This window comes from Mastigoproctus giganteus, chromosome 8, assembly GCF_048544385.1.
Source record: "Mastigoproctus giganteus isolate SK-2022 chromosome 8, ASM4854438v1, whole genome shotgun sequence".
In the NCBI taxonomy this organism is placed as follows: Eukaryota; Metazoa; Arthropoda; class Arachnida; order Uropygi; family Thelyphonidae; genus Mastigoproctus; species Mastigoproctus giganteus.
The window spans coordinates 40,324,616-40,342,230 of NC_143582.1; the positions used below are offsets into that span (position 1 = coordinate 40,324,616).

At 36.4% G+C, this 17,615-nt stretch overlaps 1 protein-coding gene across 1 annotated transcript in view; it reads left to right on the top strand.

Annotated features, from left to right (window-relative positions):
• c12.2 (von Willebrand factor A domain-containing protein c12.2) overlaps positions 1 to 17,615 on the top strand; it is a 574,487-nt gene that overhangs the window by 372,818 nt on the left and 184,054 nt on the right. Inside the window, exon 27 of the mRNA XM_090380213.1 lies at positions 10,325 to 10,463. Coding sequence (XP_090236339.1) covers positions 10,325 to 10,463 — 139 coding nt within the window. The remainder of the gene's footprint in view (positions 1 to 10,324; positions 10,464 to 17,615) is intronic.

Below are 17,615 nucleotides of genomic sequence, written 5' to 3' on the forward strand. Positions count from 1 at the left end.
TAGATGATCCTGCAGTGCTTCTTTAACCAGTGCCTCCATTAATTTTCCCCAAACAGAAGTTAAACTAACAGGGCTGTAATCACTTGTGTCACTATTTGATCATCATTTGTGAATTGGGGTTGCATTTGCATAACTCCAGTCTACTGGAGACCTCCTCTGAGTCCAAGTAAGCTCTCATAATTATGGCTAAGGGATTGCTTACTTCCTTTTCTACCTCCTTTAATATAACTGGATAGATCCCATCTAACCCAGGTGCCTTTCTCATGTTGATCTTCAAAAATTTCTCCTCCACTTGCTCTCAGTTATTACAGAATCATTTAGCTCCCTGCCAGAGTTTGATAAACTTATGGCATTCCCCTCCCTGAATAACTCCTCATGTGTGAATGTAGATGCAAAATACTCATTCAGTTTGTCAGCTTCTTGAGCAGAATCCTCAGCAGTCAAACTATCGATATCAAGTGGACCAATCTCATTCATCCCCTTCCTTCTAGAGTTTACATAAGCAAAGAGCTCTTTGTTGTTTTTCTTTGCATCCTTTGCCAAACATTTCTCGTCATCTGCCTTTGCCTGTCTAAACTGCTTTGTGGCTTGATTACAGACCATGTTATATCTACCATAGGCTTGCATGTCACCTGATAATTATATGCATTCCATTCATTTTTCTTCTCTGCCATTAGTCACATTAGTTCATCTGACATCCATTTAGGCCTGAACTTTGAACAATATTTCTTAGTTGGTATGAAAAGCCTAGTAGATTCCAAGATTAATTCTTTGATTGCTTCCTATTTAGAATTCGCTGTTGGTAACGTCATCAGTTGAGACCACTGTAGTCACCTTTACGAAAGCAAAAACCCTTCCCTTTACCTCTGATGGTAGTTACATCTTTAAGTAAATCCCACATCAGTACACACTGTCATTACTGCCACCTCATCATCATCGGCCATTTTCAGTCCACTGCAGGATAAAGGCCTCTCCAGCAACTTTCCAGTTCCTTCTGTTTTGTGCAATGACCATCCATTTACTACCCTCAAACTCATGAATTTCATCTATCCATGTCCGTTGTTATCTTCCAGGTTTTCTTCTAGCTCCTCTTGGGTACCATTCTATTATTTTCTTAGTCCATCTGTCATCATGTCTTCGAGCTATATGTCCTGCCCAAGACCATTTTAGTTCTTTAGTTTTGATAAGAATGTCCTTTACTTGAGTTTGCTGCCTAATCCAAGTGTTTCTCTTCTTATCCAACAGTCCGATTCCCAATATAATTCGTTCCATTCTTCGCTGTGTAGTTCTCAGCTTCTCTTCCATTCTTTTGGTGAGTGCCCAAGTTTCACTTCCATAGGTCATGGTGGGGAGTATACATTGGTTCTTATTTTACGTTTCGGACAAACTGGGATATTGCTCTTCAGAATGTGACCATATTTCCTGAATGCTATCCATCCAAAATTTATTCTTCTCTTGACTTCCAGCCATTTATCATTATTTCAGCTAATAACTTGTCCCAGATAAGTGTATGACTCCACCTTTTCAATTACTGCTCCTTCAATCATTATTTCCCTTTCTGTGGCATACTTGTTCATCATTACGTTTGTTTTAGCCATATTCATCTTTAGTTCAAAATCCTAACTAATTGTGCATAACTGATTAAGATTTTCCTGTAATCCTTTAGGATTGTCACTTATGACCACAATGTCATCTGTAAATCGTAAATGGTTTAGGTACTCTCCATTCTTATTGACGCCTTTCTGCGACCGGTCTAATCTTCTGAAAGCTTCCTCAAGGGCAGCAGTAAACAGCTTCGGAGATATTGTCTCCTTGTTGAACTCCTTTCTCGATTTTAAATTTCCTACCGTCTTTGTGTAGTCTAATAAAGGAGGTAGTGTTCTCATATATATTCTTCAAAATCATGTATGCCTTGTCTTTCCAGTGCTCGAAACATTGCCTTATGCTGTATGGAGTCAAATGCCTTTTCATAATCAACAAATGCCAGACATAATGGTGTTTTATATTCATTTGCTTTCTCCATTAGCTGTGATATTACGTGAAGGTGATCCATAGTTGAGAATCCTGCCCTAAAGCCAGCTTGCTCTTTTGGTTGATTTTCATCAAGTATTCTTTCTAATATGTTAGTAATGACCCTTGTGGACAACTTGTAGATGTGGGATAACAAGCTAATTGGTCTATAATTTCCAATTTCTGATTTATCTCCTTTCTTATGCAGCAAAACTATGATTGCTTTATTCCACTCCTTGGGCGTCACACCTTTTCTAATGCATTTTGTGAAGAGTCTTGCCAGTTTTTGTGTTATGTCTCTTCCTCCTAATTTTAACAACTCTACAGTAACTTCATCTTCCCTTGGGGATTTCTGATTCTTCATTTTCTAAATGCATGTTCTACCTTATCAGGAAGAATATCGGGTATGTCGTATGTGTTGCTAATTTGCGATCCATCTTCCCCACTGCTGGCACCATTCCCTCACAACTTGTATAATTCTCTATAGTAGTCTTCTCCTATTTGAATTATGCCTTCTCTGCGTTTTATAAGTATACTATCGCTATTCTTCAGTTTTAGTATCATTTATCTTTCTGTATTACTGCTCATAGCGTAACCATGTGGGTAGGAGCAGCAGTGCGTAGTACACACTGCTTGATTAGACTGGCATTCGAGCCCGTGACTGCCAAATATGGAGGATGCGGAAAGGTCAGGGAATGACCACTGCATATCCCTGGAGCAATATGGCCCTAGTTGCTAATGCTGCTGAAAACCAAACAACAACAACAACTGCTCATAGCTGCTGATTTAAGTCCTTTGTTTTCCCTTAATGCTTGTTCTGTGTCCCATTCTGTGATGTTTTTCAGTCTTTGATGTTTTGTGGTTTTTTAAAGTGGTTTTCGTTATGTTCTTGCAGAATTTTTTGGTACTTCATATACAATAGCGCCGGACAATGCACCTACACCGTTTTTCAGCTCAAAAAAAATTGGAGTATTAACGGGATTAAGTACCAAAAAATTCTGCAAGAACCTAATGAAAACCACTATAAAAAACCACAAAACATTAAAGACTTTGAAAAACTTATCACAGAATGGGACGCCGAATCCATAAATATAAAAAACATCCACAATACCCTATTTGCTATTAAATTAAGCAAGTTAAAAGTTAAATAAGATTTACCAAAAGCACAAAACACAGAACAAACACCTCAACAATGCACTAGAAGACATATTTAAATCCAGAATTGGTATAGACTATGACCACAAACCCAAATTAGAATACAGTCTGTCCTCGTATAGCATGATAGTTGCGTTCCTAGAAATCCTCGTGCAATATAAACAACAGGCCCTAGGGAAAAGTAGGGTTAGGGCCAACCACCCAAGATTGAACACACATTTGGAACCAAAACATTACCAAACACAATAAATAATCGGGTAATTTTAATCGTTATAAAATACTTACGTATTTTATAACGATTAAAATACGTAATAAAAATAATATTATATTATAATAAAGTATTTTTAGTATTTTTTAATACTAAAAAAGTATTTTTTATGAATAAAATACGTATTTTATTCGTAAAAAATTTATTATATTAAATAAAATAGTCGTAATAAAATACTTACGTATTTTATAATACGTAAGTATAAATTATAATACGTAAGTCGTAATAAAATATTGCTAATGCTTTTGCTTCTATCGTAAGCAAACTTGCTTTTTGTTTGATTTTCTATCCAAAGAGATGACAGCCGTTCCATCTCTTCCAATTCTTTGTGTCTTAATCTAATGGATTTTAATTACACTTTGAGTTGTTTCCGCTATGAAAGTTGTTTTTATTTTCTCTGCATTCTTTGTAATTCTCGGCGTTGCCTCATTTAGGTCTGTAGCACGTGCAATATCACATGGTCTTTCATTTCGCTCAAAGCGTTTCACAATTTCATATTTTTTCTCTATTGACAGAAGCGGACTGGCCATAAGTCTTACGGGGGGGAAACCACGGTGGGCCGGAGGCCGGTGTGATTTTGGCCATAACCCATAGTATGGGGCCACTATAAATTTTCCCGGGTAAGAATTTTTGACCCAGTCCGCCTCTGTTTATCGTTATTACTTTTTTTTTTTTCTCTGAATCTGCAGTGTCTTAGCCAGGATGCTTCCTTTTCACACCTTTTAAGTATTTTACTAATTTTTAGGGAATAAAGCACAATTACAAAACGAGGAGGCACGCTTGATACACATAAACAAAGCTGCGCACGTATAGCAACTGAATAAAGAACACCGTAAAGGCCGAGATACACTATTAATTAACACCTCGCATTTTACTAAAGCACATTTTGGAGGTTACTACCATAAAACAATAAAAACAATTTCCAGTTGCGTTTCTGCTAGTGGAACCTGTTATAAACTGGTAGTAAACTCCATCTAATTGCATTTGCGATTATATCGATAGCTGGAATTGTGTTGGTTTTTACGTTATTATGGTGAAATGTGTTTCCCCTTCACTGATATAAAACACATAAATACATTTTCAGAATCTTCTTCATTCCTATCGTGTTGCGTTTGGTTGGGGTGATTCCGCGTTCGACTGCCATTTCTTGTAAACACAAAGGCGAATCTTGCATAAGCGAATTCGGTTCGTGTTATATAAGATAACGTTCCCCTATTTATAAATCGTGTATGATCGAATTCGTGTAATGCAAACACATGTTATACGAGGACCGACTGTACTGCATTATCAAATTCATAAACAAATCATACGACCATATCAAATTCAGTGACATTATCAATAAAAATAAGGATTGCCTACCAATTAAAAACATCCAAATTAAAGTTAGAAACAGCTACACCAAGCCCATAGGATTAACAATATGCAACTACAAAAACACTATTAGTAATATGAATGAAGTAGACCAACCCTGTCTCTGCCAGGAAAGTAAATATAAAGACTACATAAATGTGTATTACAATCATATAATCACAGGCAACCTCAACATTATTGAAGACAGCACACTAAAAGAGACCATGAAAAAAGGTACTAAATTCAGCTTGAAAAACATACGAAAATCAATACACACAAATCTACTACAATTCGCATTTAAAGCTCCATACAAACACAGCGAACTAATAGAATCTTTTCAAAGCTGGATTTGCACCACCACCACTGAAAACATACTAACCGGTTTCGAGCAAACATAGCATCGCAAAAATATGATAAACAAGATAAACCTGGAAACTTCAACCTCAAAGTAAAAGAATTGCAAAATAAATTTGTGATCACAAGCACAGATAAGGCAAACAACAATTTCAGCAGGAATTGAATCACAATGACACATACAAATATACAAACACTAATCCAAACATCATCAGCAAGAAAATATTGGCTATGCACAAAAAGCTCAAAATAAAAATAGACAGGATACAATACCCATACATATATTGGATACCTAAGTTTCACAAGATACCTACCGGAAAAAGATTTATTACATCAGGCAAGAATAGTTACATAAAGTACTCTAGTAAGATAATGGAAGAAAGATTAAAAGACATAACCAATGAAATCAAGAACTCCAGAATCATCACCGACAACAAAAAATATTTGGAATACAGTCTGTCCTCGTATAGCACGATAGTTGTGTTCCTAGAAACCCTCGTGCAATGCAAAATTGTGCAATATAAATAACAGGCCCTATGGGAAAAGTGGGGTTAGATGCCGACCACCCAAGATTGAACACACATTTGGAACCAAAACATTACCAAACACAATAAATAATCGGGTAATTTTAATCGTTATAAAATATTTACGTATTTTATAACGATTAAAATACATAATAAAAATAATATATATATAATTTTATTATAATATAATAAATAATAAAAAATAAATATTTTTTATAATACGTAAGTATAAATTATAATACGTAAGTCGTAATAAAATGCTTACGTATTTTATTACGACTATTACGTAATAAAATATTGCTAATGCTTTTGCTTCTATCGTAAGCAAACTTGTTTTTTGTTTGATTTTCTATCCAAACAGATGACAGCCGTTCCATCTCTTCCAATTCTTGTCTTAATCTAATGGATTTTAATTACACTTTGAGTTGTTCCCGCTATGAAAGTTGTTTTTATTTTCTCCGCATTCTTTGTAATTCTCGGCGTTGCCTCATTTAGGTCTGTAGCACGTGCAACATCACATGGTCTTTCATTTCACTCAAAGCGTTTCACAATTCCATATTTTTTTCTCTATCAACAGAGGCGGACTGGCCATAAGCCTTACCTGGGAAACCCCGGTGGGCCGGAGGCCGATGTGATTTTGGCCATAAACCGTAGTATGAGGCCACTATAAATTTTCCCGGGTAAGAATTTTTGACCCAGTCAGCCTCTGTTTATCGATATTGCTTTTCTTTTTCTCTCTGAATCTGCAGTGTCTTCACCAGGACGCTTCTTTTTCACACCTTTTAAGTATTTTACTAATTTTTAGGGAATAAAGCGCAATTACAAAACGAGGAGGCACGCTTAATACACATAAACAAAGCTGCGTGCGTATAGCAACTGAATAAACAACACCGTAAAGGCAGAGATACACTATTAACACCCCACATTTTACTAAAGCACATTTCTGGGGGTTACTACCATAAAACAATAAAAACAATTTCCAGTTTCGTTTCTGCTTGTGGAATCTGTTATAAACTGGTAGTAAACTCCATCTAATTGCATTTGCAATTATATCGATAGCTGGAATTGTGTTGGTTTTTATGTTATTATGGTGAAATGTGTTTCCCCTTCACTGATATAAAACACATAAATACATTTTCAGAATCTTTTCTTCATTCCTATCATGTTGCGTTCGGTTGGGGTGATTCCGCGTTCGACTGCCATTTCTTGTAAACACAAAGGCAAATCGTGCATAAGCGAATTCGGTTCGTGTTATATAAGATAACGTTCCCCTATTTATAAATCGTGTATGATCGAATTCGTGTAATGTAAACACTTGTTATACGAGGACTGACTGTATATCAAAAACCAAAACAATTACATCAAAAGTATATACACGTACGATTTTAAAAACCTATTCACAAGCATTTCTCACGACAACCTAACCATACTACTCCAGCAATACTACAAAAAATATCACCAAGTTATTAAATGCAACAAATAATATTGGAATGACCTCATCAAACTCAGTATAAAAGGCAACTATGTACTCATGGGAGACAAAATATACAAACAATGCAGGGGGGATAGCCATGGGTTCTAGCAGTTCTTGCTCCATAGCTAATCTTTACCTGCACCACTATGAAAGCAGAATCAAAGATAATGTTACATTTTACAGATATATAGATGATGTCCTAGTGATAAACAATGGCAACTTTGGAAAAGTGGCACAGGAAATTTTCCCAACAGACCTGGCTATCAAATGCACAAACCCGCATAACAACCAGCAAGCCGTCTATTTAGACAGCGAAATTACTATCAACCAAAACATAGTATATACACATCACTATGATAAGAATGACGCGTATGTACGTATATGATTAAAGAGACCTCTTCAACTTCACTACAATAAAGCTCACACAATGGGAAAGCAATATAGCCAAACACATACATGGAAACACCATAAGAAATAAAACGAACAGATTGTTAAAAATATGCAACAATATAAATAGCACAAAAGAAGCCATTCAAAAACTCACAAAAACGCTCATGATAAACAAAATACCCACCCATTACAGCAGGCATCATATAAAAACAACCATACACGCTTACCTAAGAACAAACCACCCTAATGTCAACCCACATACATTCATTGAAAATACACTAGAAATGCCAAAACAATAAATTATTTTATCCCCAAAATTTTAAACAGGTTTATTGCGCTCAGACGAGGCTAATCGTCTGACTGCACTACAACCCGAATCCAAAAAATACCCTCCAGATTAAAATACTGACAAAACATCACCTAGTAAGAGGCTGTAAATATGTGTATAGCCATACCATAGGACATATATGTGCTGTTGTGCCTTAGAAAAGCTATACCAGCACAGTCCGAGGTATGGCAAAAGAAAATGTAAATACACAGGTAAATACATTATGTAATATGTGTATAAAATCCAAAGTTAACATATAGCATATAGAATTAACAACATAACAACCACCCAATTACCAAAGTTGCACCCAACCACTTAAAAATCCCCCCTCCACCACAAGCATTAGCATAGGATAACGGGGCCCGAAGCTAATACACCATCACGCCATTAATTACAGTAAGTGCGACAGCGCGACAAAACTTTGCTACATATAAAACATTTAGAAGGTGGGCAGTTCCCCCTTTCTAAACTACAACCTCTACTGGACTAGTAACGGTAAGTAAGAACCTTCACATATTCGGATACATACCCGTAGGGCTTTGTGTCAACTATCCCAGTTTGCTGCATAGAACGCTAACAAGAACAAAAAAAATTAATACAAAATTTAAATATAATTAATATAACCATACTTAAACTGAAGATTAGCTAAACTGGTATAGTGACAACAGAAACGGGTATGTATGAGACATTACATCAAATGGGCCATCGATCAGCTCAAAGCCCCCGACGAAGTAGGGGATTGATGACCACGTGATGGAATGTATTAAATTGCATAATAATATTAAAACTGTATTGTAATTTAGAATAAGAATAGTTATAAGCATAATCATTAATTTTGATTAGATTTTAGCTGCAGGTAATGAAAAATCATCAGCCAATTGTTATGAAATTTCCTTACCATTAGGTTAAAAGCTACAAAAATAAAAAATATGTTTATAGGCCCTACAGAATCAAGATAGCCTTTATGGACTAACCTGATCACCTGAACCGTAAGCACCCTAATACCTATAGGCAAACACCATATACCGAAAACATTCCACAATTAATTGTACATTTAGATAATTATAATTACAGGCACTTTTGATCTCTTAAAAGAAATATGTTAAAATCTAACTAGATTAGCATTAAATATAAGTAATACTATAAAAATATCCAACATGTTTAACTTTATACATGCTATATATACACACACACACACACACACACACACACACACACACACACACACACACACACACACACACACACACACACACACACACACACACACCTACCTTATATATATATATATATATATATACACACACACACATACACACCTTATATATATATATATATATATATATATATATGCTGTGTATATATATATATACACAGCAATACCTCACTTAGCATGGCTTCAAACAGCATGGGTTTCACTATAACATGGTTTTCAGTTAAGTTTAAGTTGAAAATTTATTGTACATATTAAAACTCATTCAATAGCCTAGACAGGTACATATATGCTGTGGTGCCAACTCTATTGTCTACCATGCACATGGTACTTTAGCTCCCTTCAAGCAATCAGCTGCAACGTGGAACAGTGTTCAGTATTCTTAATTCCATCCTGACGAGACGACATGATAGTTTTTCAAACTTTTCATTTCAAAATTTATTTTTTGCCCATTTAAATACAATCAAAAATATATCTGCATCTTGGCTATAAATCACTGCCAACAACATGCGTTCTGTTTGGCAGCATGTTTTGCCCCATTTGGTAAATGACTTCACTGGTTTTGAATCACAAGTTCAGATAATTTCCGAAGACATTGTGAAGGTCAGAAAAGACTTGGGATTCGAAACTTTGGACACTGTCAATGTACGTGACTGCACTGACTCACATGCAAATGACTTAGATGATGCAACTCTCCTTGAAATTGACGAGAAAACTGCATATTCAGAAGATGAAAATGATTCTGAAGTGCCACGAAAACAATTTTCAACAGAAGAAATGGAAGTTTTTGGGAGGGGTTGACATGGCCTGCAAGGTGATTGAGAATGGAGAGCCAAATGTTGAACGTAGCATTGAAATGAGGCAAAGTTTACAAGACAGGATTTGATGCTACAAAGACGTGTACACCGAGAAAAAGAAGAGTCAGCATCACCATACTTCATTATTGAAATACCTAAATAAACAACTGCTTTTTTAAAGCTTTTTTTTCATCTCTCGTGATGTTACCTTTTCATTAATAAAATTTTTGCAATTATTTTTTTTCAAGTCCTTTTAATTGGCTATCAAGTGCAAATTATTTATAGATTGATTATAATTTGTTTGTAGACTTTCTCTGGTACGCATTCAATTAAAACCCATTATAATTATACCTCAATCAGCACGGTTTCACATAACACGGAATAGTTTCAGTACCAATTATCAGTGCTATGCAGGGTATTGCTGTATATATATATATATATATATATTCTTTTTTTTATAGGAATTTGATCAGTTGCAAGCAAGGTCTCATAATTTTGATAAACTTGATGCCAGAGTACCAGATTTCACGGAACAGAAATTTTTCTGGTCATTGCCACTTGAAGATGATAGTATTCCTATAGATATGACAGTATCACAAGGTAAATATGGCGTAGAAATCTATATATATTTATGTTAATAAAAAGATTATCAATTCATGAAAAATATACTTTTTAATAACACATACATTGTGTGAGGTGTTTATATTTACTTATATTAAGTTGCAAGGTTGGCATCACAAAAAATAGTTAGACTAGTATTAGAATCTTGGATTTACATAAAGAAAAATGATTTCAGAAAGATACAAAGACTGCATGATAGGGTAAGAAGATATTTACATGTTAATGACTGAACAGAGTTAAAATCATTTATAGAATTAAGAAAGGCAGCAGTATCTATGAAAATGAAAACTAGACATTCAAACAAGTTACAAGCACTAAGATTAAAACATTATTGTCATGGGGAATCCAGAAACCTTATGCCAAGTCACACTACAGCCATAGCAACCTCATCTCTTTTTAACAGTGGATTTAGATTACGTCAAGAGGAGACGATGGATGGAACTATCCACCTACCTTCAACTTTGCAATTCAACGTGCTTGCATATGAACAATTACCCGAAACATGCATACATACGAATAAGGGACAGGAGTTTTACAGTCTCCATTAAAGGCTATTGTGGATGGGGGGGATAAGCAGAGTGTGATAAATTTATCATCGTACATATTAACAGAACATCAAATAAAGCTGTTAAGTAAAGGTTTAAATTACAGTTTACCTCCATGGGAACTCCCCAGGAAACAGCAGCTGTTGAGATAGAATATTGTCTTAAAGGCATACCAAACAAGGACCTTTTAACACAACAGATAAATAGGATTATAAATGATATGAGGGATCCACGTTTGCCGAGATTAACTAAGAATGAAATTTTGGGGTTAAAGAAATTAAGAGAAAATGACAACTTAATAATTCAGAAAGTGGACAGGGGGAACACGGTAGTTGTATTGAATAAAACCGATTACACGAATAAATTGAACAGTATAATTACAACTCACTGATTACAAAAAAAAAAAGACTATTTCCATGGCCCAATTAAATAACTTCAAAGCCCATACAAAGAAAATTCCAACACTATTTGGACAAGTAAAATTAATAAGGAAGGATTTCCAATTAGAAGACCTATTGTATTGTATAAAGATTCAGCATTTGCTTCGTTAGCATCGCACTTGTATTACATAATAAAGCCAATGAGACAAGTATTAAGTTTTAGCATAAAAAAATTATGACACATAGTTCACAAATTTAATAAAAGATAGGGATAGAAGGATAGGGGAGGGTGATAAATTATTTTCTTTGGTTGTAGTTTTGTTATAAACTAACGTCAACATTGACTATGCATTAGACACTGTATGAGACCTTATTAACGATTCGGTAAATATGAATAAGACTAAATTTCCAAAATTAGAGATTTTTGATTTAATAAAATTTTTAGTTCAAGCAAATTATATTGCCTTTCAGGATAACATTTACAGACAAATATTCGGTTTACCCATGGAACTTAGTTTAAGCGGTCTCATTGCCGGAATATACATAAATAGAACAAATACATCTAACTCTGTTTTTACCAAACATCACTTTTTACGGGAGATATTTAGATGAAATTCATATTATTACGGATGAAGAGATGGTGGATAATATTTTAGAAACATTTAATAACGTGCACGTGAGGCTAAGTTTTGCATTAGGGGAGGAGGATGAACAAGAGCAGGCAATAAACTTTTTAAATTTCATATTAACAAGAGTGTGTAATAAATTACAGTTTAAAATATATCGTAAGCCAACAAATACAGGTATGCTATTATGCTATTCAAGTTATCATCCTTTTGCTTATAAATGTTCTATTATTTTAAATCAATTCAAAAAAGCATTTAAATATACAACAATGCAGACGGCATTAGACCATGAAATTGAAGAGTTTACATACAAGTTTCTAAATAATTAAGTACCATTTCATTAAGTACCATAAACAAAATTAGGACACAGGCTAAAGAAAGGTTGGTCAATAATGGTAACAACAACAAGGTAGGAACGAAAAAAACATTTTATTATGATTCCATATGTCCAACAATGGTACGAACAGCTCAATATTCTTTTTAGGGATACTGATTTCAAAGTAATAGCAAAGCCCACTCAAAAACTGCATTCCGTGCTGAAAAGGCACTTTGTACTTTCCTCTTCACTTATGGAATTACACAGTGTAGTCTATAATATTCCACACGATAATTGCGATTCTTCGTATGTCAGTTCTACTAGGTGCCTTTTAGATACTCGTTTAAAGTAACGTGGCGCCTGTTAGGACAATGAAGGCCCCAGCATCTGAACTGTCATTTCATTCAATAAACAAGGTTCACGTCTTCTTGTTTAATGAAACTAAGGTTTTGAGCATACAGCATGATTACACAAGACTTTTAATAGCTGAAACCTTAGAAATTAAAATAAAAAACAATGCAATTAACATTCGGAGACCTTTCCTTGTATCGTGGACTGTTTTGCGCATGCAGGTTAGTAAGTAGTCTCGTAGTAATAAATAGCGTGGGGACAGTTCACATTAATCAGTTTTCTACCTGTGATCATATGGTGCTTCCATAGTCAGGTGGGAAGGAGCAGCAGTGCGTAGCACACGCTTCTTGATTAGACCGGGGTTCGAGCCCGTCACCACCAAATACAGAGGATGCGGAAAGGTCAGGGAATGACCACCGCATATCCCGGAGCAATATGGCCTAAGTCGCTAATGCTCCTAAAAACCAAATAACATAACAAACCTGTGATCATGATTGGTTGAAAGTTTTGTCCCTTTAGGAAGGAAAGTAATTTCAAGTAATTTTTTTTAAAAAAATTTATTATCATATATTTGTACATTCATGAAAATTTAATGACATTTATTTTAAAAAAAACTTTGACACAGTGCTTTCAGTTTCTCAGGGTTGTGAGGTGTATTGGATAGATCTGGGGTTGGATTGGGGGCCTTTGGTTATGATCCTGGGGATGTCTAGGCATTCATGAGCTCAGAGAACTAAATGCATTTATTTGATTTAAAATGTAATATATTATTAATCGTTTTAAATTTCAAATCATGTGTAAACAAGGAGAGTTTGGAAGAGAAGCAATCCTATGGTGAAAAATAGAGGTAACTCTTATGAATTTTAAGTATATTTGTAATGGATCCACAAAAAAATTGCCAATTGTTTTATGAAAAACCTTCCATACTTATAATGAATAGAGGTGCCTCCAATTAATGAGAAAATCACATGTGTTATTAGTGCCCTTTGAACTTCTGCTCTTCTAGTAAATGAACACTTCAACCACTGTCTCTATCCTGATATGGAATCAGATTTGACTGCTAAATGACAAATTTATTTTTTCACCTACCCAGTAGTTAACTGAAATTGGCAAGAATTATCCTCTCCCAAGAGAATGCAAATGCCCTGAGTGAACCATTCTTGAAGGCATCAACATCGTTTACCTCAGCATTCCAAAAAATTAAAACAACTGCTGGAAAACAGCAAATTAATTTTCTCACAACGAGTTCACAGCCTTTCACAATAACTGAACTGGCAGAATCTGTTATTAAATCACACTATAGCCCTGCAGGTCCTGTTGGAATTTTTTGTTTAATGTTACATCATTTAGATGACAAGACATTGTCTTATGCTGACTTTCTTTAATGAAATATTCTTATCCTAACTCCTGGGAACATTCAGTTGTTCTAGCCTTTTAAAAAGCTGGGAAAGATCTCTCAAATCCTCATAACCAATGGCCAATATCCCTTACTAATTGCATTGGTGAAATCCCTGGAAAAAATGATACACACATATAACTTCCATGGTTTCTGGAACTTGGAATTTAATGAATATACAAGTTGGTATGATTCTTGTAATCAAAGCAGAATCGAATATTGTAATGAATTCATGAGAAATGAGCACTTAGTAATGGTATGTAATGATATATAAAAAGCCCCATTATACTACTTGGTGTTATTGTAACGAATGGGCCTGGTGTACCGGGGTCCATGGTTAAGAAAATATATACATACAATGATAACCCAGTTTAATATAATATAATAAAATATATAATAATAAGTAGCAGTAGCTTTCAAGACTAACGAGTCTCTTTTTCAACTGATTTAAATACAATGGTTTGTTTGTTTGTTTGTTATTTGGTTTTTAGGAGCATTAGCAACTAAGGCCATATTGCTCCGGGATATGCAGTGGTCATCCCCTGATCTTTCCGCATCCTCCGTATTTGGTGGTGACGGGCTCGAACCCCGGTCTAATCAAGAAGCGTGTGCTACACACTGCTTCTCCTTCCCACCTGGCTACGGAGGCACCTTAAATACAATGGATAAGTGCAATGAGCTGAGAGTGAGGCACGTTATTCATTTTCTATTGTTGTTGCACGGATGTGCGCTGTTTTACTCCAGTGTTTATCCAGCATTAAAATGGTTGTCTCTAGGATGGGGTGTAGACGTATACCTTTGTGGCGGTTTATTGCCTTTGGATTGTTTAATATGTTAAGTGACTCTTTAATATGTTAAGATCGTGGTTAATGACCCAAAAATGTTCCGCGACTGCGGACTGGTCAGTTTCAGCAAGCCAGATTACTCTACCATGTTCCATAAGGCAATCTTGAAGATGTCTTGATGTTTCTCCTATGTAGCAGCTGTCACAGTCTCTACAGGTGATGCGATATATTACATTGCTGCGTAAGAGAGGTGTGACAGGAGTCTTCACACTGGAGACAAGTGAACGTAGGTTTCTGCAGGGTAACTGCACGCATTTGATGTTGTAATTTCTGAGGATTTTATGAGATCCATCCTGACACGCCTGGATAATAGGGAATGTAGGCAGACAGTATACCGTCTTGGTTCAGTGGTCTTGGGTGGGATGTGAGTTCTTGTGCCTGTAATAGGCACCTGTTTAGCACATGGGATGGATAACCACATTTGGTTAGATCCGCCTTCACACAGGAGATCTCGTTACGCCTAATTGCATCAGTGCTGGAATGGCTCCAAGCCCTGGAGAATTGCGTGCGGGCAGTGCTGTTGAGATGACTGGATGTGTGACCGGATCTGTAGTTAGTAAATTGTCCGCACCACATAGGTTTGTGGTATACCAAAGTCTCTAGACATGGGGCTATGCGATGCACTAAGACATCCAGGAACGGGAGCACATCGTTGACCTCTATCTCTGTAGTAAACTGGATGAAATTAGACAGGGAGGTGAGGTATTCCAGTAGTGCTGTTTCAGAGTCATGTGGTATTACAGTAAAAATATTGTCAACATATCTGCACCATGTTATAATAGGTACAGGTGGGTTCAGGTGTATCTGCTCCTCCAAATCTTCCATTGCGATGTTGGCTACTACGGAACTAACAGGGGCACCCATAGCAGTGCCATGTACCTGCTGGTAGACTGAATCCTCAAAGGTGAAGATGCTGCTTGATAAGCATAGGTTGAGGGCAGTGCAGATGTCATCAGTGGATAGTGATGTTCTGGATTGGAGGCATAAGTCGTTCTTGAGGAGCCTTCTGGCGCAGTGCACGGCCTGTTGGACGGGAATTGAAGTGAATAAAGAAACTACATCAAATGATGCCATGACGGTGCTGTCAGGGATTGAAAAGTCCTTAATGAGGTGGATGAATTCGCTGCTATTTTTGACGGTGTGTGTGGTATTTCCTACAAGAGGTGAGAGGAGGCGCGCAATATGCTTGGATAGTTCATACGTTGGGGCATTGCAGCACGACACTATTGGTCTGAGGGGAATACCCAGTTTGTGGATCTTTGGCAATCCATAGAATTGTGGTAGTTGGCAGCCAGTAGCATGTAGAAAACACTGAGTTGTAGTCGAGATTTTCTTATCTTTAAACCATGTGTGGACGAGTTTATTGACGTATGTCTCTAGACGTTTCAAGACCTTAATGAGTGGATCAGACAGAGGTTCATATACGTTTGGGTCTAGTAGTAGGGCCAGGGCTTTCAGTAGGCTGATCAGTCTAATACAACGGTCCGGCGCCCTTTGTCAGCAGGAAGTACGACGATGGAGTTGTCTTTTCTTATAGATGATAGGGCAGCGTGTTGACGATGGTTAAGGTTTGAGTAAGTTTGCCGAGTGCTGCGGAGGATTGCAGCAGTCCTGAAATGGATCTCGTTGGCAGTTTCTTCGGGTAGGTTGGTAATACTGGCTTCTATACCCATAGTGAGCTGTGTGACTGGAGGTTTAGATGGTACGACGGCGAACTTCATGCCGTTGGATAAGACATCGAGCTGTTCAATGGATAGTTGTTTGCTGCTTAGGTTCAAGATGAAGGAAGTTGCTTCATTTGAACGTGTGCTCGCCTTTAAGGAGTTAGTTTATGAATTTGTGCTGCTGCCATAAATGGTAGGTATCAGAGATCTGATTAGCCCGATGACAGATGGTATATATAAGGTTCGTAAATATGATAGGCGAGACCTTACCTTGCAGGCGTTGTAACAGTCTGGACTTGTTGTAGTCAGCACTCTTAATTTCACGGTGGAGATGGGTTATCAAAAATTTTAATGTGTGTAGACTGAAGTTAAAACAGGCATGATCCATGCGAGAGTTGTGGAACCCTTTAGGTATGATTCGATTGTTTTGCATATATGTGCAAAGCGTAGATGTTGTCTGTTGCAGGCTATTGAAAAGAAGGACTTTTGTAACTGCACACAATCGTTGTAAACATTATGGCCGTAAAGGAAACGAATGGGCCTGGTGTACTGGGGTCCATGGTTAAGAAAATATATACATAGAATGATAACCCAGTTTAATATAATATAATAAAATATATAATAATAAGTAGCAGTAGCTTTCAAGACTAACTAATGACAGTCTCTTTTTCAACTGATTTAAATACAACGGTAAGTGCAATGAGCTGAGAGTGAGGCATGTTATTCATTTTCTATTGTTGTTGCACGGACGTGCGCTGTTTTACTCCAGTGTTTATCCAGCATTAAAATGGTTGTCTCTAGGATTGAGGTGTAGATGTATGCCTTTGTGCCCGTTTATCGCCTTTGGATTGTTTAATATGTTAAGTGACTCTAGCCATAGGCGGTGGCGAAAGTGTCGTAAGTGGTCTACTATTTCGAAGTCACATTTGGGATCAAGATCGTGGTTGGTTGCCCAAAAATGTTCCGCGACTGCGGACTGGTCAGTTTCGGCAAGCCGGATTGCTCTGT